The following is a 23,649-nucleotide window of genomic DNA, read 5'->3' on the forward strand; positions in this document are numbered from 1 at the left end:
TGGGTCAAGTCTCATCAATATTTTACCAATGACAAATGACAAAATTAGCAAGACAAGCAAAGATCTTTATCCTTGTATTAACCAGGACATTTCTGGAGATGTTAAATTGTCTGACTTAAATTGTCTGCCAGTCTAACATAATGATCAAAAGCATGGACTAGAGAATCAAGCTTGGCTATTTTGCTGCTGTTGTTTTTCACCTTCAAAAAATTTTATTTATTTGCATTTAGGCAAGTTGTTTTGACTTTTTCTATGCTCCAGTTCCCTCATCTGTAATATGGGCATAATAAGAGTACTTATCTCAGAGGGTTTTAAGTTTTGTTTTTGCTGGAATAATTGATATAAAATATTTAGCACAATGCTTGGCCCTTAAAATATTAATTCATAAAATACCATTTATTGTTATTTTATTTTATTTTTTACCTTGCAGGCACAAATAGAGTAAACATTTCATTAGTTTTTTTTTTTATTGTTGTTATTGTTCCAACAACAAAACTACATTTCCATGATTGTATAAGGAATATGATAGGAATTATGATTTTTAAAAGGCATGCATTGACTTTTAAGACAGTTATACCCTGAAAAGGAAAATCCCTGGAGGTCTCAATCCTACTGCTCAAAAAGTACATTTTCATTTGTTCCTACACTTGGTGACTTTTCTCACTATTTTTTCCAAATACACCATATCTGACTGACATCCATCAAGAGGTGCACTTTATTTGAGGTTGCACAGTATGTGAGGAACAAAATGTTTTCAGTTTTGACGTTGCTGAATCATAAATACTATGTCACAAACACTAGTTAAATGAAATGGCAAAATAAAGGCCATACTTCAGTTCAAACAGTTCTGTACAAAGTCAATTTAAAAAACTCCTACCGCATAAAAATTGTAGAGACTTTAATACTAACCCCGTATCACTGGTAAGACTTCAGATTAAACTATTGAAAACGTTTTGTTTGTTTGTTTAGATTCAGGGAGCTATACATCAAAGCTGAGTTGTAAATAAAATATTTAAAAATCATTATTAGAGATAGTAAAGGAATTATAAACATTTTCTGAGAGCTTCCTTTTTCTAATGAAAGGTAGACACCCATCTACCTAGAGAAACTTTATATATTATTAAGTGAAAATTATCAATGAAAAACATCTATCCTTGTTACTGTAAAAGAAAACCAGGAAAGACTTTTCCAAAGGTACGTGTTTGTACTGAGTAATGATTATCTTTTGATAAAACTCACTAAATCACATGCTATAATTGTGTTAATTCAAAATGCTTTAGTAAATTCACATTAATCTTTACATAGGAACTGACATTATTCCAGCTATGGTACAAATTGTAATTTCTTGTTCTGTCACCTTTTGAATATCTTTTATTATTTTCTTTGTTCACTGGTTTCCCTCACTCCATTTTCCAACTTCCTAGTATCTGGAATCTACATGATTAAAAAAGAAAAAAAAACTGGGGAAACTTCTATTTCACTCTAGAATTCTGATCACCAGACTTGCAATAATTTTTTTTTTCATTGGCAGAGCCCATGCAGGACTTAGTAAGAGTTAAAATTCTTGATTTTTGCAAACAAATGAAAGGAAATGGGGATGTTCTTAAGGTGTGTACAACCTGATCTCCAGGATTTAAGGTATGATTTATTTCAAAGACAGCCACACTTGAGGTATCATTTGTTATTCACAAGCAATTTTGCTTATCTTTTAAATGAATGCATTACAGAGGTTTGTGTGCCACATGCCTTCTTTCAGCTTTTTTATTATTGAAGCAATTACATCGTTGTCAAAGAAGATTGCAGGGAGATAAATAATTTCAAGAATACAAAACGGTGGTTGGGTAGAAGTCTTTCTATCCCTCTTTATCCTTAGAGAAAGGAATAATTTCTCTCTCAGCCTTCTGTAGCACTGCACAACCTTAAGTAGTTCTCAAATAGAAATAAGAAAGTTTTAAAAAATTTTAAAAAAAAGTTTAAGGGAAAAGAAAAAATATTCAGAAACCTATTTCCTAAATAAGCACCCTGAATTTCTGTTTAAAAGCTCTGAGGATTTTAAATCAGGATCAGACCCAAGCAGACATGTCACAGATACATTCTTGGGGGTTAATATTATAATTGCATCTCATTGAATGAAGGCAGATGAATCAAACAAGAACTTAAGAGTCATTTTTTTTTTTACGTGTTTCACCTTCTGGATGTAAAGAGTATCAGAAATAAACCCATGCTGATCGAAATGAGAAATTTTGGCATTAAAAAAAAAAAAAGTGATATCCGTCGGTTTACTTCCAGAAGGTTCAGTATATATTGTTATAGCCAATGATTGAAAGGTTTTTCTGTAAGCAAGAGTAACTGACTAGATCACGGAATGTGTAGTTTGGATTGGAATTAGCTGTTCTGTTTGAGTATTCCATTGTTACTGAATAATGGAAGGTAAGAAAGAAAACTAGAAAACTAGAAACTAAACTAGTTTTAAAACTAAAGTTTTAAGTTTTAGTTTTAAAACTAAAACTAGAAAGAATTTAGTAAGTCACTTGAATCAAAGGTCGTAAATGCATGGCCAGTGGGTCTTTAGTCATGCTTTGTATGGCCCAATAATACATTAATTTATTTCAACATTTCATATAAAAGAATTTCTGGCTTCTTTAGGGAAAAAAAAATTGGTGATACCAAGTCTGAATTTGTGGATGTAGGTAGATGAGAATTAGCAGTTCATCTCATTAGTCAGGGCATAGTCTTTTCAGTTTGCCAGAGTCCCTACCACTACCTATTATCTCACACTGGGACTACTTCACTTATTTATATTGCTTACCAGAACGTATAGGATTTTGAGTTATGGACCTATGTTTTAGATCCACATCCTCATTTTGCAAATGAAAATGTGACATGTACACAGGTTGATTTTCCCAAACTCTGCTTCTGGCTCTGAAAAGAACCCCAACTAGAGCTCAAGTACTCTTTCCTCTGTTGTTTTTACATTGGTACAAGGCAGCAGCTGGCTCATTCTGTATTTCTTAGTCAGCTTTGTGGTAGTCAGGAGATTATGGAGGGAACATATAGTTTGTTTTCTTGTTTCTCAATTACTTCTAAATAACTGACAGAGGTATAAATGGATTACAATTAAAAAGAAACAACAACAAAAAATAGATGAGGGGAACAGCCAAAGGTAATAATAATTGCCATTTATTGAGGATTTGTTATGTGCCTAGTGTTTTTCAAAATTCTTTACATGAATTCATTAATCCTTCCAAGAACCCTGCTATCACTATCACTATTTTTGCCAATAAAGAAATTGAGAGGCAGAGTCAAGAGGCTTGCCCAAGTTCACACAGCTGCTAGAGGGTGGAGAGAGGATTTCAACATGGCAATTAGTTGTAAATGCCATGCTGTTCCACTTCTTTGCATTTATCTGTGTTCACACACATGATGTTTTTCCTTGTGTTACTGCTTTCTGCTCTACTTGCTGTACCACACCAAATTTCTCTAGAAGAGTATTGTTGTTGGGGTCCCTACTTGGGCTCTTTACTCTAAGTCTTGTCAGAAGCCACCCTAAACCCTGTCGTCTCTTATTTAACTTTACTGCAGGCTTACTATCAGTTCCTTTTATTCCTGTTTCATGGAATTTTTGATAAAGCTGAACGACAATTGCACTGCTTCTCATAGATCCTGTTATATTCAGGCATTTCTGAAACTCTCCTGATCTGTAAATAACATGTTTCTTGCCACTCACTTCATTATACTCAGGTAATATGAGGAAAATTCAGGGACTTATTTCAGAGACTGTACTAGTGGTATGTGTAATAGACTCAAAGACTTAAAAAGATTTTGTTTTTCTTTTACTTATGATGATATTGATTAGGCCATGGCTAACTCCTTCACTCCAGTCTTGGGATGTAAAGTGGACAAGCTGATTGATAGATTTCAGTTTCTGTCAGATTAAAAATTTTGAACAGCATTACCATGTTCATGAATTTAGATGATAACATTTGTATGAAGTGACTTAGCAGCTGGAGTTCTTCAAGTAAGATGGGGGATGTGCTTGCAATATTGATTATACATCTGACTTCCCAGGAGGGGTGGGTAACAGCATTAATCAAAGGAGGGTTTAATAAACTCCTTGGGAGAAAGGGTTATAGTTTCATTATTTAAAAATTCAGCGAAGACTGCTATAGTTGAACTTTTATAGGCACTAATCCAAATGGATCATCTGGCAAAGATAAGAAATTATTCCTTGTATTTTACAACTAATATGCCAATTTATTAATTTTCAAGTTCACATAAATCCCACTGAGTAGGAATTGATCTGGAGAATAACACCTCATGAATGCTGGGTTTTAATTTGGGCTGTGGTAGCTCCATTTGCAAGGAGATAATTGCATATCATTTTCTGCAAATGAGGAGAGGATTCTTGGTTTTAACAAAAAGTAAAGCAGTATACTTTTCACATACAAGGCAAAAGCCAAATAAACTAGAGAAAGCTAAGTCTTATCACAAATAAATAAATCTTTCAAACTATAATTTATCTATATTAAATCTCCCTCTATTATTCTATTAGATATAATTGAATGCTCAGGTTCTTTTGCTTTCAAAACTTTAGTAATAAGAACTAAGTGGAAAATGGATATAAGTTTGACTAAAAACTATTTCTAGATATATAGAAGTGAAAGCTAAAAAAAATCTACCATGCATTATAAATTACTATGTTGCAACTTTGCTCTCATTTAAAAAAAATTGGAATTGTTTCCAGAATGAGGGTATTGTATAGGATTACAGCATATCCTAGGGATTTAAACTCAAATCAAGATTAGAATGCACATAATTCTTGCTTGGTTTAAAGGGTGTAAATGACTGATACATGTGCAAGGTGTATGGAAGTCTTGGTAGGCAAATGTCTCTCCTTCCAGGATTATCTAGAATCATTTAGGGTTACTTCTGTTGCTGAAATCTTGAAAGGTTTCCAAGGTGCAAGAGCATTAACAGAAGAACTCTTTGGAGCTTTTCTGACAGTATTCTGTGGTAGTAGTCTACTTTGGATTCACAAGAGTCAAGGTCATTTCTCAAGTGATTTATCAGGAATCAGTATTATAAATGACGAGTTCTTTCACTAAAGATCACATTCATAATTTTCCTATAATAATGTAATTCTCACTCTCATTCCAATTGCCTTTCTTTTTTTAAAATTTTTTTATTTCTTTTCAGCGTAACAGTATTCATTGTTTTTGCACTGCACCCAGTGCTCCATGCAATCCTTGTCCTCTCCAATACCCACCCCCTGGTTCCCCCAACCTCCCAACCCCTGCCCCTTCAGAACACTCAGATTGTTTTTCAGAGTCCATAGTCTCTCATGGTTCACCTCCCCTTCCAGTTTCCCTCAACTCCCTTCTCCTCTCCATCTCCCCTTGTCCTCCATGCTATTTGCAATTGCCTTTCTTGAGAGGAAAAGAAAGGAATGGAAGGTGTGAGGCATGCACATAAGCACATATAGAAGTATGCTCTGTATGTGAGTGTCATCCATCATTGATGTACCACTGAGAAATAGGTTGAGGAATAGTATTGCAAGGTTTGTCTTGAAGACCTTGCTTCCTTTCAAACAACATGAATTCTGGTGGCACACGTTTTCTTCCTGCCTTGGTGCTGGCTGTGAAAAGGTGGCTTTTCCATGGTACTCCAAGCATGTAGCTAAGTCATCTTTCTATGAAGAAGAATTATACCTGTAAACAGAGATAGAATGCCAGCCCCAATCCTTTTGTTCTTTACTTTATCAAAAAATATGGTAGGCTTTTGAGGTGCTAAGCAAGTGGATTAGGTTAGTGGAAGAACAAAGGTGCAGAATTTGTCTTATGGAGAACTATGGCCTCAATCAGATCAGTTGGGCTTTGGGCAAGGGTATGATGACAAAGGCACACTCTGAATCTGTATGAATGTCCTCCGACATAGAGAAGTGGAACTTGCACTGGCATGAGTACACTATATAGTATATCTTATAAGTTCATTACAGTCCTTGACTCTTAAAAAATGGTTTAATATTAAAAATGTTCACTTCTTTTAAAGTAAAGCAATTTTCCTATCTAGGAAAATTAAAAATTAGAGTATTTAAAATTATAGAATAAATTGACAAACTTTGAGATTCAGATTTGTAATGGGTTTTAGAGATATTCTAGTTCAGGACTTTCATTTTTATTTTTTTTAAATTAAATTTTATTTTTTATAAACATATATTTTTATCCCCAGGGGTACAGGTCTGCGAATCACCAGGTTTACACACTTCACAGCACTCACCATAGCACATACCCTCCCCAATATCCATAACCCCACTCCCCCCTCCCAACCCACTCCCCCCATCAACCCTCAGTTTGTTTTGTGAGATTAAGAATCACTTATGGTTTGTCTCCCTCCCAATCCCATCTTGTTTCATTTATTCTTCTCCTACCCCCTTAACCCCCCATGTTGCATCTCCTCTCATTCATATCAGGAAGATCATATGATAGTTGTCTTTCTCCAATTTACTTATTTCGCTAAGCATGATACCCTCTAGTACCATCCACGTTGTCGCAAATGGCAAGATTTCATTTCTTTTGATGGCTGCATAGTATTCCATTGTGTATATATACCACCTCTTCTTTATCCATTCGTCTGTTGATGGACATCTAGGTTCTTTCCATAGTTTGGCTATTGTAGACATTGTTGCTATAAACATTCGGGTGCACGTGCCCCTTCGGATCACTACGTTTGTATCTTTAGGGTAAATACCCAGCAGTGCAATTGCTGGGTCATAGGGTAGTTCTATTTTCAACATTTTGAGGAACCTCCATGCTGTTTTCCAGAGTGGTTGCACCAGCTTGCATTCCCACCAACAGTGTAGGAGGGTTCCCCTTTCTCCGCATCCTCGCCGGCATCTGTCATTTCCTGACTTGTTAATTTTAGCCATTCTGACTGGTGTGAGGTGATATCTCATTGTGGTTTTGATTTGTATTTTCCTGATGCCGAGTGATGTGGAGCACTTTTTCATGTGTCTGTTGGCCATCTGGATGTCTTCTTTGCAGAAATGTCTGTTCATGTCCTCTGCCCATTTCTTGATTGGATTATTTGTTCTTTGGGTGTTGAGTTTGCTAAGTTCTTTATAGATTTTGGACACTAGCCCTTTATCCGATATGTCATTTGCAAATATCTTCTCCCATTCTGTCAGTTGTCTTTTGGTTTTGTTAACTGTTTCCTTTGCTGTGCAAAAGCTTTTGATCTTGATAAAATCCCAATAGTTCATTTTTGCCCTTGCTTCCCTTGCCTTTGGTGATATTCCTAGGAAGATGTTGCTGCAGCTGAGGTCGAAGAGGTTGTTGCCTGTGTTCTCCTCAAGGATTTTGATGGATTCCTTTCTCACATTGAGATCCTTCATCCATTTTGAGTCTATTTTCGTGTGTGGTGTAAGGAAATGATCCAATTTCATTTTTCTGCATGTGGCTGTCCAATTTTCCCAACACCATTTATTGAAGAGGCTGTCTTTTTTCCATTGGACATTCTTTCCTGCTTTGTCCAAGATTAGTTGACCATAGAGTTGAGGGTCCATTTCTGGGCTCTCTATTCTGTTCCATTGATCTATGTGTCTGTTTTTGTGCCAGTACCATGCTGTCTTGATGATGACAGCTTTGTAATAGAGCTTGAAGTCCGGAATTGTGATGCCACCAACTTTGGCTTTCTTTTTCAATATTCATTTGGCTATTCGAGGTCTTTTCTCGTTCCATATAAATTTTAGGATTATTTGTTCCATTTCTTTGAAAAAAATGGATGGTACTTTGATAGGAATTGCATTAAATGTGTAGATTGCTTTAGGTAGCATAGACATTTTCACAATATTTATTCATCCAATCCAGAAGCATGAAACATTTTTCCATTTCTTTGTGTCTTCCTCAATTTCTTTCATGAGTACTTTATAGTTTTCTGTGTATAGATTCTTAGTCTCTTTGGTTAGGTTTATTCCTAGGTATCTTATAGTTTTGGGTGCAATTGTAAATGGGATGGACTCCTTAATTTCTCTTTCTTCTGTCTTGTTGTTGGTGTAGAGAAATGCAACTGATTTCTGTGCATTGATTTTATATCCTGACACTTCACTGAATTCCTGTACAAGCTCTAGCAGTTTTGGAGTGGAGTCTTTTGGGTTCTCCACATATAGTATCATATCATCTGCGAAGAGTGAGAGTTTGACTTCTTCTTTGCCGATTTGGATGGCTTTAATTTCCTTTTGTTGTCTGATTGCTGAGGCTAGGACTTCTAGTACTATGTTGAATAGCAGTGGTGATAACGGACATCCCTGCTGTGTTCCTGACCTTAGCGGAAAAGCTTTCAGTTTTTCTCCATTGAGAATGATATTTGCGGTGGGTTTTTCATAGATGGCTTTGATAATATTGAGGTATGTGCCGTCTATCCCTACACTTTGAAGAGTTTTGATCAGGAAGGGATGCTGTACTTTGTCAAATGCTTTTTCAGCATCTATGGAGAGTATCATATGGTTCTTGTTCTTTCTTTTATTAATGTGTTGTATCACATTGATTGATTTGCGGATGTTGAACCAGCCTTGCAGCCCTGGAATAAATCCCACTTGGTCGTGGTGAATAATCCTTTTAATGTACTGTTGAATCCTATTGGCTAGTATTTTGGCGAGAATTTTTGCATCTGTGTTCATCAAGGATATTGGTCTGTAGTTCTCTTTTTTGTTGGGATCCTTGTCTGGTTTTGGGATCAAGGTGATGCTGGCCTCATAAAATGAGTTTGGAAGTTTTCCTTCCATTTCTATTTTTTGGAACAGTTTCAGGAGAATAGGAATTAGTTCTTCTTTAAATGTTTGGTAGAATTCCCCCGGGAAGCCGTCTGGCCCTGGGCTTTTGTTTGTTTGGAGATTGTTGATGACTGTTTCAATCTCCTTACTGGTTATGGGTCTGTTCAGGCTTTCTATTTCTTCCTGGTTCAGTTGTGGTAGTTTATATGTCTCTAGGAATGCATCCATTTCTTCCAGATTGTCAAATTTGTTGGCGTAGAGTTGCTCATAGTATATTCTTATAATTGTCTGTATTTCTTTGGTGTTAGTTGTGATCTCTCCTCTTTCATTCATGATTTTATTTATTTGGGTCCTTTCTCTTTTCTTTTTGATAAGTCTGGCCAGGGGTTTATCAATCTTATTAATTCTTTCAAAGAACCAGCTCCTAGTTTCGTGGATTTGTTCTATTGTTTTTTTGGTTTCTATTTCATTGATTTCTGCTCTGATCTTTATGATTTCTCTTCTCCTGCTGGGTTTAGGGTTTCTTTCTTGTTCTTTCTCCAGCTCCTTTAGGTGTAGGGTTAGGTTGTGTACCTGAGACCTTTCTTGTTTCTTGAAAAAGGCTTGTACCGCTATATATTTTCCTCTCAGGACTGCCTTTGTTGTGTCCCACAGATTCTGAACCGTTGTGTTTTCATTATCATTTGTTTCCATAAATTTTTTCAATTCTTCTTTAATTTCCTGGTTGACCCATTCATTCTTTAGAAGGATGCTGTTTAGTCTCCATGTATTTGGGTTCTTTCCAAATTTCCTCTTGTGATTAAGTTCTAGCTTCAGAGCATTGTGGTCTGAAAATATGCAGGGAATGATCCCAATCTTTTGATACTGGTTGAGACTTGATTTAGGACCAAGAATGTGATCTATTCTGGAGAATGTTCCATGTGCACTAGAGAAGAATGTGTATTCTGTTGCTTTGGGATGAAATGTTCTGAATATATCTGTGATGTCCATCTGGTCCAGTGTCATTTAAGGCCTTGATTTCCTTGTTGATCTTTTGCTTGGATGATCTGTCCATTTCAGTGAGGGGAGTGTTAAAATCCCCTACTATGATTGTATTATTGTCGATGTGTTTCTTTGATTTTGTTATTAATTGGTTTATATGGTTGGCTGCTCCCACGTTAGGGGCATAGATATTTAAAATTGTTAGATCTTCTTGTTGGACAGTTCCTTTGAGTATGATATAGTGTCCTTCCTCATCTCTTATTATAGCCTTTGGCTTAAAATCTAATTGATCTGATATAAGGATTGCCACTCCTGCTTTCTTCTGATGTCCATTAGCATGGTAAATTCTTTTCCACCCCCTCACTTTAAACCTGGAGGTGTCTTCGGGTTTAAGATGAGTTTCTTGTAGGCAACATATAGATGGGTTTTGTTTTTTTATCCATTCTGATACCCTGTGTCTTTTGATTGGGCATTTAGCCCATTAACATTCAGGGTAAGTATTGAGAGATATGAATTTAGTGCCATTGTATTGCCTGTAAGGTGACTGTTATTGTATATTGTCTCTGTTTCTTTCTGATCTACTACTTTTAGGGTCTCTCTTTGCTTAGAGGACCCCTTTCAATATTTCCTGTAGAGCTGGTTTGGTTTTTGCAAATTCTTTTAGTTTTTGTTTGTCCTGGAAGCTTTTAATCTCTCCTTCTATTTTCAATGATAGCCCAGCTGGATATAGTATTCTTGGCTGCATGTTTTTCTCATTTAGTACTCTGAATATATCATGCCAGCTCTTTCTGGCCTGCCAGGTCTCTGTGGATAAGTCTGCTGCCAATCTAATATTTTTACCATTGTACATTACAGACTTCTTTTCCCGGGCTGCTTTCAGGATCTTTTCTTTGTCACTAAGACTTGTAAATTTTACTATTAGGTGTGTGGGTGTGGACCTATTCTTATTGATTTTGCATGTGGTTCTCTGAACCTCCTGGATTTTGATGCTTGTTCCCTTTGCCATATTGGGGAAATTCTCTCCAATAATTCTCTCCAACATACCTTCTGCTCCCCTCTCTGTTTCCTCTTCTTCTGGAATCCCAATTATTCTAATGTTGTTTCGTCTTATGGTGTCACTTATCTCTCGAATTCTCCCCTCGTGGTCCAGTAGCTGTTTGTCCCTCTTTTGCTCAGCTTCTTTATTCTCTGTCATTTGGTCTTCTATATCGCTAATTCTTTCTTCTGCCTCATTTATCCTAGCAGTGAGAGCCTCCATTTTTGATTGCACCTCATTAATAGCTTTTTTGATTTCAACTTGGTTAGATTTTAGTTCTTTTATTTCTCCAGAAAGGGCTTTTATATCTCCCGAGAGGGTTGCTTTAATATCTTCCATGCCTTTTTCAAGCCCGGCTAGAACCTTGAGAATCGTCATTCTGAACTCTAGATCTGACATATTACCAATGTCTGTATTGATTAGGTCCCTAGCCTTTGGTACTGCTTCTTGTTCTTTTTTTTGTTGTGAATTTTTCAGCCTTGTCATTTTGTCCAGATAAGAGTATATGAAGGAGCAAGTAAAATACTAAAAGTGTGGCAACAACCCCAGGAAAATATGCTTTAGCCAAATCAGAAGAGATCCCAAATCGTGAGGGGGGAGAAAGGGGATAAAAGGGGTTCAGAAAGAAAAAAAAAAAAAAGAAAGAAACTATTAAAAAAAGAAAGCCGATAAAAAATATAAAAAGGAAAAAATTATATATATATATATTAGATAAACTATTTAAAAAACGTTAAAAAAGAAAACGGTAAAAGTTAATAAATTTAGCAGAACAAGAGAAAAAAAAAAATTGAAAAAGAAAAAAAAAATTAAATTAACTGCAAGGCTAAAGAATCATGGGGCGAAAGCCATGAGTTCCGTGCTTTGCTTTCTTCTCCTCTGGAATTGTGCCGCTCTCCTTGCTATTGAAACTGCACTCCTTGGTAGGTGAACTTGGTCCTGGCTGGGTTTCTCGTTGATCTTCTGGGGGAGGGGCCTGTTGTAGTGATTCTCAAGCATCTTTGCCCCAGGCGGAGTTGCACCGCCCTTACCCGGGGCCGGGCTGAGTAATCCAGTCGGGTTTGCTGGGTTTTCTTTTGGGAGCTTTTGTTCCCTGAGCGCTTTCCGTAGAGTTCTGGAAGACGGGAATGAAGATGGCGGCCTCCCGGTCTCTGGCCCGGAATAGCCGAGAGCCCGGGGCCCCACTCCTCAGTGCGCCCTCAGAAAACAGCGCCCAATTACTCCCGTCACCCTGGCCTCCGGCCACGCTCCGAGCTGACCGAGCCTGCGACCAGTTCAAGGTAACCCCGAGCTTAGAGCTCACTCCTTGGCTCTGTCTCTGTAGCCGGCTTCCCTGTTGTAATACCGGTTAGCTCTGCGACACTCAGACACCCCGATCCTTCTGTGACCCTGTGGGACCTGAGGCTGCGCTGACCCCGCCTGGGCTTCACCCTGGTTAAGCCTCTGGAGCGATGTCCCTCAGCAGAACAGACTTTTAAAAGTCCTGATTTTGTGCTCCATTGCTCCGCCGCTTGCCGGGAGCTGGCCCCTCCCCCCGCGGTCTATCTTCCAATCGCTTTGGATTCACTTCTCCGCCAGTCCTACCTTTCAAATAGTGGTTGGTTTTCTGTTTCTAGAATTGCTGTTCTTTTTCTCTTCAATCTCCCGTTGGATTTGTAGGTGTTTGCAATCTTTAGATAAGCTATCTAGCTGATCTCCCGCTACCTGAAGTAGTCTCAGCTGCTACTTCTCCGCCATCTTGACTCCTTCCCCCAGGACTTTCATTTTTAAAGTGGAAGAAGAAAAAGGTCCAGAGAGGTGGATAAACTACAAGATTTTAGTTAGAGAGCAGATTGAAACTTTGTCCATCTCAGGCAAATGCTCTTTCTTTCCATTGTCCTACCATTCCTAGTTGGCATGGTTTAATGATGCTAAAACTTTACTCATATTTACACAAAAAGTTCCAAATTAGTAAATTTAACTAGTGAGCAAATGCCAAATACGTGTTTCAATTTTGTTGTTAGAACAAAAGCAGGGACACCTGGGTGGCTCAGTCAGTTAAGCATCTCCTTTTGGCTTGGGTCATGATCTCAGATCCAGGTCTGCTTCTTCCTCTCCCTCTCCCCCTCCTCCTGCTCATGCTCTCTCGTTCTCTCCCTTTCTCTCTCTCAAATAAATAAATACACCTTTTTAATACTTGGAAAAAAGCAGACTATCTAGATTTAATTTGCCTGGTATCATTCATACGTCAGTCTACCAAAATAATTGAAGTGTTACTATGAAATATGTTATAGCAACAACCTCAGGGCCTTAAAAAATATGCATATTTCCTATCTAGGTTGAAAGAGTAATCTCCAAAGGCAAGCTATTTCAAGTTTAAGTAAACACAGTATAAACAACCCATGGTGATTGCTATAATTTAATTTCAAAGCAAAGGTTGACAAGGAACATACAAATCTTGATTTCTTAAAGTTAGCACTGGTGTTACTCTACAAAGCTTGCTCACAAACCTTTCCAGTTTACCTTCAGTGACCTTTGGAGTTATATGCTTGATAATTAAGTTGAGGAAATTTTAAAGCAACAAGATGGATTTCCTGAATAAAATCTGTACTTCAAAATAGATTTTTTCAGTAACAATAGTGCAAAATATTATTATATATATTATAGTAAAATAACAAAATATTATTATTATATACATTCCTGATGAGATAGTTTAGAGTAGTAGTTAAAAGCATGAGCTTTGGAGCCATACAGATGCAGGTTCAAATCCCAGCGGTGTCACTTACTATAGTTACTTACAACTCTCTCACTTACTGGTGTGAATTTGAGTATGTTTCTTTATTTTTCTGAGCCTCAGCTTCCTGAAAAGTATATTAGGGTTTGAATTCCTACTTCCTGTTTGGTTGTAAGAGTTAAATTAAACAAATATAAGTAATATGGTACCTCTGCTGTATCTGGAAACACATCAGATACTTAAGATGCTAAGTGCATGGGTATCTCACTGGAACACCTATGATTCCTTGTTATTACTTGATTCTTCACTTTTTCTGGTCATTATCACACTAGGATAAATTTTCTACTTCTGCTTCAGAATTTGGCTCTATATTAAAAAAAAACAACTCAGGGCAATTTGTATTGAAAAACTGCACCTTACATAAATCAGACACTATTTTTGTGCTTTAATATTCAAATGACCTTTTTCCCACCCCCCAACCCCTGCCATGTAGCTCATGTGTGCAACAATGTTTCATCCATATAACATCCACATAACATCCATAATAAAACGTGGAATGTAAATAATAGGGATAAAGAAACTGACCTCCTTCTGCTGAGCAGATAACCACAATCTGACTGAAAGGTCCATCTCCTTTATTGTTATAAACACCAACCTTCACTTCGAAGGGAGTAAGAGGAGGAACACTTTCATCTCGATAAATGAATTTTGAAGCTTCAGAGGATGTCACCATTTTTTCCTTCCAGCCACGTGTTCCATTGGGCCTGAAAGCCACAATATAGCCAAAGCCTTCCCCATTCTGAAACTCTTCAGATACTGGCTAAAGAAGAAAAATACAATTAATGATCAGCAAATTAACTGATTAAAACAGCCACTTCTCCCAAAATTTATTATTATTTTTTAAAATAATGGATAACCAGAGAAATGGAGACTTTCAAATCTGTAATGCCACACTGGAAGACAATCACTTAGTATAGAACAATCACTTAGTAGTCTTTGGAAGCTTAAAAGGAGTTAAAAACAAAATATAAAAACTTAAATAATATCTGTTGGTATTTAAGAAGAGTATCAAGGGTCCTGAAAACTCTTGGAGTGAAACAAATTTAAACCAGTTAGTCATGTATATGCAATGAACATTCCACACTAGAATTTAGCATGTTGGGGAAAACTGTCATATAGTCTGGTGGTCAGAAAAATCTGTTGCTGGAAATGCTCTGCAGAGTCCTTTGTGCAGAAAAACAAGAAGTATTAATGTAAGACCTTCTTTATAGCATTTTCTTTTTCATTTGCTTTTGTGCTTTATTAATGTGAAAAAAATCAGAAAAGAATATTTGTTCAAGTAATTGTTATACTATATGCTTATATTTAAATTTGTTAAACAGGCATAAACTATACACCATAGAAGGAGTAATTATGATTAGCTAGTTAGTTAAAGGAGCAGTCACCAGCCACTGCCTAGCATAATGCTTGACACATAGATACCAAATATATATTTGTTGAAACATGGTTTTTTCTTCTTTGAATTTTGATTTGAGGAAAAACTATATTGAGTAGAGAAGAGAGACAAAGCCTATTATATCAAAGTTCTATAGACTAAATGTTTTGGCCCCCTAAAATTCATATAATGAAATCTTAACCCCCAATGTGATGGTATTAAGAGGTGAAGATTTTGGTAGGTTATTAGATTATGAGGGCAGAGCCATTATGAATGGGAGTAGTGCCTCTCTTGCCCCTCTGCCAGTGAGAAATTGGCCCTTTGTTAAGCAGAGAGCAGGCTATCACCAGACTGGAATCTGCTGGTGACTTGATCTTAAATTTCCAGGCTCTGAACCGTAAGAAATATTTTTCTGTCATTCATAAGTCACCCCTAGTCTATGGTATTCTTATTTTAGCAGCTGGGGCTAAGACATGAAGCTGAAAGAGAAGGAAGTTCTATTTAGAGAGATTGACTTCAGTGAAGTTCAGGTATTGAGAAGTTAATTCCTCTGAAGAAGTAAAAAAAAAAAATTAAAAATAAATTTTTATTGAACAAGAGAGGGATGGACAGAATAGCCCAAGATATGCCCATGGAAGATTTCTTACTGGGAAATATTTTTCTGTACATTTGATCATTGTTTTAGAGATCATCAGGGATTTGTTCACTTTGCTCCAGTAGATGTTGCATCTCCTTTGCATTTTAATATTCTAGGGCACAGTTCTGTGAGCTACATAGTTATGTTTGATAATAAGGTAATCTAACATCAGTAAAAGGAAAGTGGCTTCATGGGAAAATGAATGTTTCTCTCACACCCTTCTCCCTTGCCTCCTTTATAGAAGAAACTTCAGAGAACACATGGTGAGTGGGACAAGAGAACACAAAGTCCCATTCTACTGCTGATTAGGAAGAGTACTAAACGTGCTTTAGTTTCATAATTTTTAAAATGAGGAAAAAGTATTATCCATACTAAAAGGGTTGTTTTATGGGTTAAATGAGATAACCTAGGCACTGTGTCACAAGTACAGTGGTGGTCATTTCTTTCCTCCCCACTGGTTTTAATAAGGGTGCTATTTAATTGTGAAATAATTAAATGTCAAACTAAGCCAAACAGTTGAAGTAGTTTGTGAGAGGATGTGTTTAACTATTCAAACTTTATTCTGAGATAGCCTATATGACAGGAAGACATACTTTAGATTTGAAAAAAGTCAACTGGGACTGGGTATGAAATGAGACCGGTTCATGTTGATAATACTCATCTGAGTAATATATGGTCAAAGTGTTTCTTAACCTCATTTAAAGAGAAATTACTCAATCTCTCTGTACCAAGTACAGATCCTATATATGTAGCCTTATTTTCTAAGGAATCAACAAGTCTGACAACTGACTACAGGCTTTCTTACCTCCCAGGCTATGACTAACTCATGCCTTCTTCCACTTCTTCCACTTACGTTGGTGGGTGCTGTCTTTGGAACTGTAAATGAAAAATGGGCTAAAGTGAGGACAATAAATAGATGTTTAATTTAAAAGAATATGTAAGAACACATTATGACCCTACTTGGTCTTAAAAATCCCAAAACAATCAATCAAAATTGAAGTTACAGTGGCCATATTCAGTATTAATTAAAACAAAATGTTTGTGACAGATACCCTGTTTTCAAATCTGTATGGGAGAGTTTGATACATATTTTTCATGGCCACATAATATATTACCAAACCAGTCGCCTTGTAAATGCTCTGTGGTAGTAAAGTTGAAATCTCAATAACACTAAAGTTAAGGACATCTACTAATGGTTCAATTTCATTTTACAAATTTTCTCCTTTCTGATGATGTGACTCTTCCATGGCCTCAGGGCTTGCAGAACTCTGAGAAAGTCTATGGGTTGACTTACTACAGCTTTACCAGAACCCCCAGAAAGTCCCGGTTTAAAGAAACGACAACAGTTCCACAGAGTGAGAACCTATTTAAATAAATAAACATTAAAAAAAAAAAAACTATCAAGAATGGATCTTTTGGGGCACCTGGGTGGCTTAGTGGGTTAAAGCCTCTGCCTTTGGCTCAGGTCATGATCCCAGGGTCTTAGGATCGAGGCCCGCATCAGGCTCTCTGCTCGGCGGGGAGCGCGGGGAGCCTGCTTCCTCCTCTCTCTGCCTACCTCTCTGCCTACTTGTGATCTCTGTCTCTCAAATAACTAAATAAAATATTTAAAAAAAAAAGAATGGATCCCTTTGCAACCTACAAAATATATAAGCACCCGGTGAAACTTTTCGAATGAATAACTATTAAAAGAATAAATGTCTCAAAGGAATAAATTTCTCCTTCATTGCACCAAAACACAAAATCTGCAGTTGAAAGGGAACATTTTCAAATGAAGAACTGTTAAATGAAGAAGACCATTAAAATAAATCATTTTCCAGGCTATGAGTCTGCATTAACAATTTTACACTTCAGCGTTGCCTTTATGTCCTTGCATATAGTTTTTAAGTGATATTTATATACTCACAAGCAATAAATTCACTCCTATATATTACCTACTTGGATGAAAGGCTATTAATTACTGGTAGATATTCAAAGCATATACAGCATTTTATGTACCAGAAAAATTGATGTGGAATTTATATTCCACGAGAAAGGGAAAAAAAAATGCTCTTTGCAAGAAGGAGGTGGGAGAGAAAAGTCTGTGAATATATATGTAATTGGCTCCACTGAAATAAAAACCTTTATTCACCAGGCTCCAAATTTCAGTGTCTTTGTGCACTTTTCTTCATGGACATGAGTTCTTGTCTTGCTCATGCACATGTAGAAGGATATATATATATATATATACACACACACACACACATATGTATATATGTATATACATATATATGTGTATATATACATATATATTACACATATAAAAATTATTTATATGTGGAGTTCACTCATGCACATGTAGAAGGAGATTATATATATGTATATGTATGCATATATATGTGTATATATATGATTATTTACATGCGGAGTTCACTCTCAGGAATTTTCTCAGAATTAAATGGAATTGGATATCCCTTAATCTGTCATTTCAAGAAATCACAAGAAATGCAACTGAGAAAAAAAATGATACTATTAGAATAATAGCAGTGAATATGACCTAACTTATATAAAGAGCAAGTAAATCACTTATTAACTTGGTTTTTTATTAGCCATAGTTATTGCTGAATATAACAACATATGACATATCAGTTTGTTGACACCATGTCCCCAAACCACTGTTATATAATTCAAGTTCTAAATTTATTTTCTGGTACATGCTATAGGTAAGGCACAGAGGAGTGGAGCTGGTTTAACTGTATGCATAAAAGAACAGGGATCTAAGGATCCAAATATCCCCTCAGTGGGTGATCTCTGAGACCTGAATGTTGTTATCATTAAAGAATGGTCAAGCAAGTATATAAGCATGTTAATTTGTTGATATGATATGACTATGGCTTATCATAGTACCGTTTGTTTGTAGAAAAAAAAAAGGAATACCCATGCATGCACACTTCATGTTCATCTCTGACAACTGACAGTTAAATAATATTATACATAGTATCTACCAGAGCCACCTACTTCATCTATTACATTGAAATCACTGTTTAGTCCCTAAACTTAGGATTTTGAATCTTCTTCTTTGAGGATATTTTCCCTATGATCATGGATGTTGTGGAGAGACTAGGCACTGATGATTACTTTCTCTTTTATTCAGCTATCAAACATCACCCCAAAAGAGGATGTATGGAACCTTTAACTTAAGAGTTGGAGAGTAGGCTGTATTCTCTCTAGTTGAATATTTCTTGAAAGTCATTTAAAAGATATGAGTAGAATAAAATACAAATAAATGACTATTTAAGGTTGATCTTCTTCTGAAGCTTTGGTAATATCGTTCCACAGTCCGTTAATGCTTTTATTTTTTAGAAAACACATTTATATTTTTCAAAAATTTTAACTTTTTTAAATAAAAAAAATGAAAAGACACTAGTAAAAATTTTGGTGAAAATTTCTACTTAGAGGAGAAAGAAAGCAAAATTACACTTTCTACAATGCGATTTGCTTTCCTGTGGGTAATTTCATTATTGAAGTATCCATAAATGACCCAGATTAGAAAATTCATTTTATTATTTGAAAGTAGTCTTTGAAGTTTTCCTATTGCTGCTAAATTCTTTTCAAGGAAGATAGCTCAGATCAATTTAATGTAATATTTAGCCATAAATTAAGGCATTCTGTTAAGTGAAATAAGCCAGACAAAGAAAGACAAATACTATATTATCTCACTTACATGTAGGATCTAAAAAAATGGAACTACTAGAAACAGAATAGATTTATGGTTGCCAGAGGTGGTGGATGGTGGGTAGAGGAAATGGGTAAAGATGGTCAAAAGGCACAAACTACCAGTTACAAGATAAATAAGGTCTGGGTATGTAGTATATAGTTAACAATACTGCATTATATATTTGAAAGTGGCTGAAAGAATAGATCTTAAAACTTCTTATCACAAGGGAAAAAATATAATGATGTGAGGTGATAGATGTTAAATAAACTTACTATGGAATCATGTCACAATATATACATGTTGTATATCCTTAAACTGATAAAGTGTTAGAAAAGAAAGCAAAAAAAAAAAAAAAAAGAAATATTAAGACTTTAATAACTAGGCCCCAGACATTGTGTTTTGTTATCAGGATCATAATGTTTGCATTAGGTACTCCTAATTGTCTTAAATTTCCCAATTTCATGCAGATGATCAATGGAACCTATATTCATTCATTTCTTCTTCAAGTTATTGCTGCAGTCACAATTTCAGAGTCAACTGATTTTAATTATATCCTTTTATTTATAAAACAACATTCATGGTATGTAGGAATTTGACTTAATCTTTCAGTGCATTCGTGGTATAAAAGTTCTATAATTCTTGTTAGAACCATGAAATTAATATAATCAAACATCTGATAAATGCTTTTATTGAGTTCAGAGAAATACATATTTATTGAAAAACTAAATATATTTTCAATATAATTAATGAAAACCTGATTTAGAATTAAACAGCTAGATACTTTTTTTCCTTTGGTTGGCTACTGATAAATGTCATCAGCTTATTAGCTCAGAGAATCAAGTTTACATGCATGATTAGTGGATTAAAGTCAGACTCTTCTGAGTTTCTTTCTGAGCAATGCTGTTCCATAAATGGATAATATTATTAACACTTTTTTCACAAGCTGTAAATGCCTTGCTATTTGGGGCCTTATTTGGCATGTTGAAATGTAGACTATTGTCTCTTTCCACCTTATGCATTGGAAATACTATAAATACTCAGAGTGATCAAGCTATAGTAACTTAGTTTAAGCATGCATGACTTTAAGCCTGAATCTCAAAGGACTCAAAATATAATATTTTGAACAAAGTCAATCATGCTAACTACATGCCTTAATTTGCATTAAACTAAAAAAAGACAGGATGAAATTATTTACAAACTTTCTTCCTGAAAAACTTCTGTTATCTAATACTGTAGATGGTTATGCAGCTTATTTAATAATACACCTTTCTTAGAGACCTAAGAGAGCACATGTATTTTAAGAGTTTAATGATAATCCAGCAACTGTTTGAAAAGAAAGTTGCAAAAGTGTAGGAAGAAGAAAGGGAGTTTGTTTATACAATAATGATGGGAGTCAAGAGGGAAATTAAAACAAACAATTCCTACCTGAATTGAAAATTGTAGCACACAAACATTTCAGTTAACTGATTATTATTTAAGTTCATTTTATACAGTTAGTTAAGTTTAAAGAATATACAAAACAAAAAGTAGCAGTGGCATTTTCTAAAGAGTTCATATAATGCTGTTACTCCTATTAGTAGGATAGATAAGGTGATATGCACAAATTGAAATGTGTTTTTGTGGGAGTGAGTAAGGTCTGGGCTTGGGTTTCAGTCCTACCATTCCAGCTAAACTGGTTAGTTGAAAATATTTCTTTACTTTGTTGTCCTTCACAAAGATAATAGCCTACTTTTTAAAGTTATTTTTCAAAATTGTTTATTACAATGCCTGGAACTATAATTTATAAATATTACCTAATGCTATCATCTACTTAGATTTCAAAAAGAGAAAATGGTAAAGTCTTCTATGATAAACATTAGGTTTATTTTCTATGATAAACATTAGTTAAAGTTCAACATATGTAATCTTGAAAGAGATTATCTCCTTGAAAATATGGATAATATTGCTTTGATAGTACCATGGTAATTACAATTTCAGTTTTGGCTCAGCTTGTTTACATTTGGAAACCTAGGCAATATACCAGTTTTGATTTACAAAAGAGGTTATTTTAGAAAATAAAGGATTTCTCTGATTTGTGAATTTTCTAATAAATGGCAATAGTAAAAATTACAGGAATTTTATATATACAATAAATGGTGTTTACCTCAACTTATATTCTCTTAGCTTTGTTTATATGGGTCCACAAGCAATTAGAAGCCGAGGATGGGTAAAATAACCTTTGAATGAGATTTGTTGATGCATGTGGTTAAAAAAAAAGGAAAAAACAAGAGGAAGAAGGGAGGAGGGAAGGCAGGTAACTTGAAATCACTGTCTTTGGTGGAAGTATAGAATTCCAACTTTACCTCTTAACTGGTAACCTTGTGCAAGTTTTTAAACTTTCTAATTCTGCTTTCTCATCTGTAAAATGAGGATAAACACTTCTTGCTTTAGAGGGTTTATGTGGCAATTAAATGATATAATAAAGGGCAAGTACTTAGCATAGAGCCTGGAACATGGTTCATGATTTATCACTGGTTTATGGTATTATGGGGACTAGGAAGATATGAAAAGTCAGACTTGAGTGTCTCACATTCACTCCTGAGTTGATAACTTTGCATCACCCTTTTATCTTTCATGCTCAAGTCTTCTACTGTTCTTCTATCACTTAACTATTAATCAGAAAAGACATCCCTAAAAATTAGCCACACTTCTTTTATAAAGGCTTTTGTAAAATCGCCATCTCTGCCTGCAAAATGCCTCTGAAAATGGAGACAATTTCTTGAATATATTTTGTAGAAAAGACTTACCTGGACCAAAGGAGCTTCATGATTTAAAAATACTGTCTGATTAGTTTAACAGTATTTTCTTTTAGATTTTCTTAATTATTTCAGCTGAATGCTTAATTTTTAATATAAGATTTTCTTAGAAACATATACTGGAGATACTTTAAAAAACCCTATAGCTTTCTGCCTTTTCTCTGCACACATCAGTGCCTGACAACAGTGGATTTTCTAATAGTCCTCTATAAATAATTTTTGGTCTGGCCTTCAAAATCCCCTTAAATGCTGTTTACAAGGCCAACACACATAACCCCAGAGAAAACAAATTCAACCTTATTTTATATTACAGAAGTATTTTATTGTGTTCCTTTCAAAATTTTTGAACTCAGTGAAGTTTCCTGAGTAATTATCAGGGACAAGAACTTTGAAGATGCAAATAGGAACAAACCAAGATCCTTTCAGAAGTAAGGAGATAATATACAGTGAAAGAAACTAATAGAAAATTAAACGAGACTTCTGGAATTGAGATTAGTCAGACGTAACCTCAACTGCTAATGTGAAGTTGGTTGGACAAAACTACAGAATTGGTAAGATCAGAAAAACCAAATTTTATGATCCTTTTTCATTTTTCCCCTCTAGCTCATATACTATGGATTTTAGCACAAGGAAGGTTTTGGAAGAAGGCTGTCAACTTAGTAAGTGAATGTGCTGTGGCATCTCCTTCCACCATTAGCTGTTGGTAGAAGAGAAACGTGTGTGTCATTTCCCTCTCATGCTAAGTGAGAAGAGGAGAGAACACTGCTGCAGAGAGTACGGATTCTTATTTCTTACACTGTGGCTGAATGCTGTTGAACTTCAGAATTTTTTAATATGACCCAGTCCCATGCTCTACCACTGAGCAGAGACCAAAGTAGCTCTTGAGAATATCCTTGAGAACACAGAATTTGGCAAGTCAGAAATGTGATTACTGTGGGGCAAGTGGACACTATGGAAGGTAAGTTTAAATAGGCTTGTTGAGATAACATCCAATTAAGCTGTCTGCTAGGGGACAGGATAGTCTCCAAAGAATCCAATGCATCCTGTAAGAGAAAGAAGCAGTGTGTGGACAAATGCTGTCACATATTGCACTCAACACCCATAGGAGTATTACAAATTGTACCACCTAATTATGTTTTCTTCTTCTTATCTGGCCTGGAAAGTGCCTGAAACAGCAGCTAGAGATTGAGGGGAAAAAAAGAAGAAAGAAAAGACAAATCGTAGCTCTTGGGTCAAGCCTTTGGGATAGAGGAAGAGAGACATGGAGATGGATGTGAGATTAAGGTTCTTATTTAAATAAAAATGGAAGTTTTTAATACTTGAAAATGAGACTTCCCCAATACTGAAAAATGCCTTGGAGATTTTATCTATCTATCTGTCTATATCCATATCTATATATCTATATCTATCATCTATATATATATAAATAAAATTTGGGACTAAAGTCAGAGATCAGATGAAGCATAATGGAAAGCAATGATGGGAGAAGAATACAACTATTTTCTGTTTAAATTCTATAGAGTTCAGTCTATATAATAAACCATTTACATAAATATGATAGTGCAGAAAGTGCTAAGGGGCCAGGAAAGAT

General features: G+C 35.5%; 1 protein-coding gene across 1 annotated transcript in view; it reads right to left on the reverse strand.

Moving 5' to 3' along the window:
- Positions 1-23,649, reverse strand: part of CNTN5 (contactin 5) — a 1,378,753-nt gene that overhangs the window by 47,338 nt on the left and 1,307,766 nt on the right. Inside the window, exons 20-21 of the mRNA XM_047692818.1 lie at positions 16,372-16,442; positions 14,080-14,314 (exon numbers count right to left, since the gene is read on the reverse strand). Coding sequence (XP_047548774.1) covers positions 14,080-14,314; positions 16,372-16,442 — 306 coding nt within the window. The remainder of the gene's footprint in view (positions 1-14,079; positions 14,315-16,371; positions 16,443-23,649) is intronic.

The sequence above is a fragment of the Lutra lutra genome, chromosome 10, assembly GCF_902655055.1.
Source record: "Lutra lutra chromosome 10, mLutLut1.2, whole genome shotgun sequence".
NCBI classification, from domain to species: domain Eukaryota; kingdom Metazoa; phylum Chordata; class Mammalia; order Carnivora; family Mustelidae; genus Lutra; species Lutra lutra.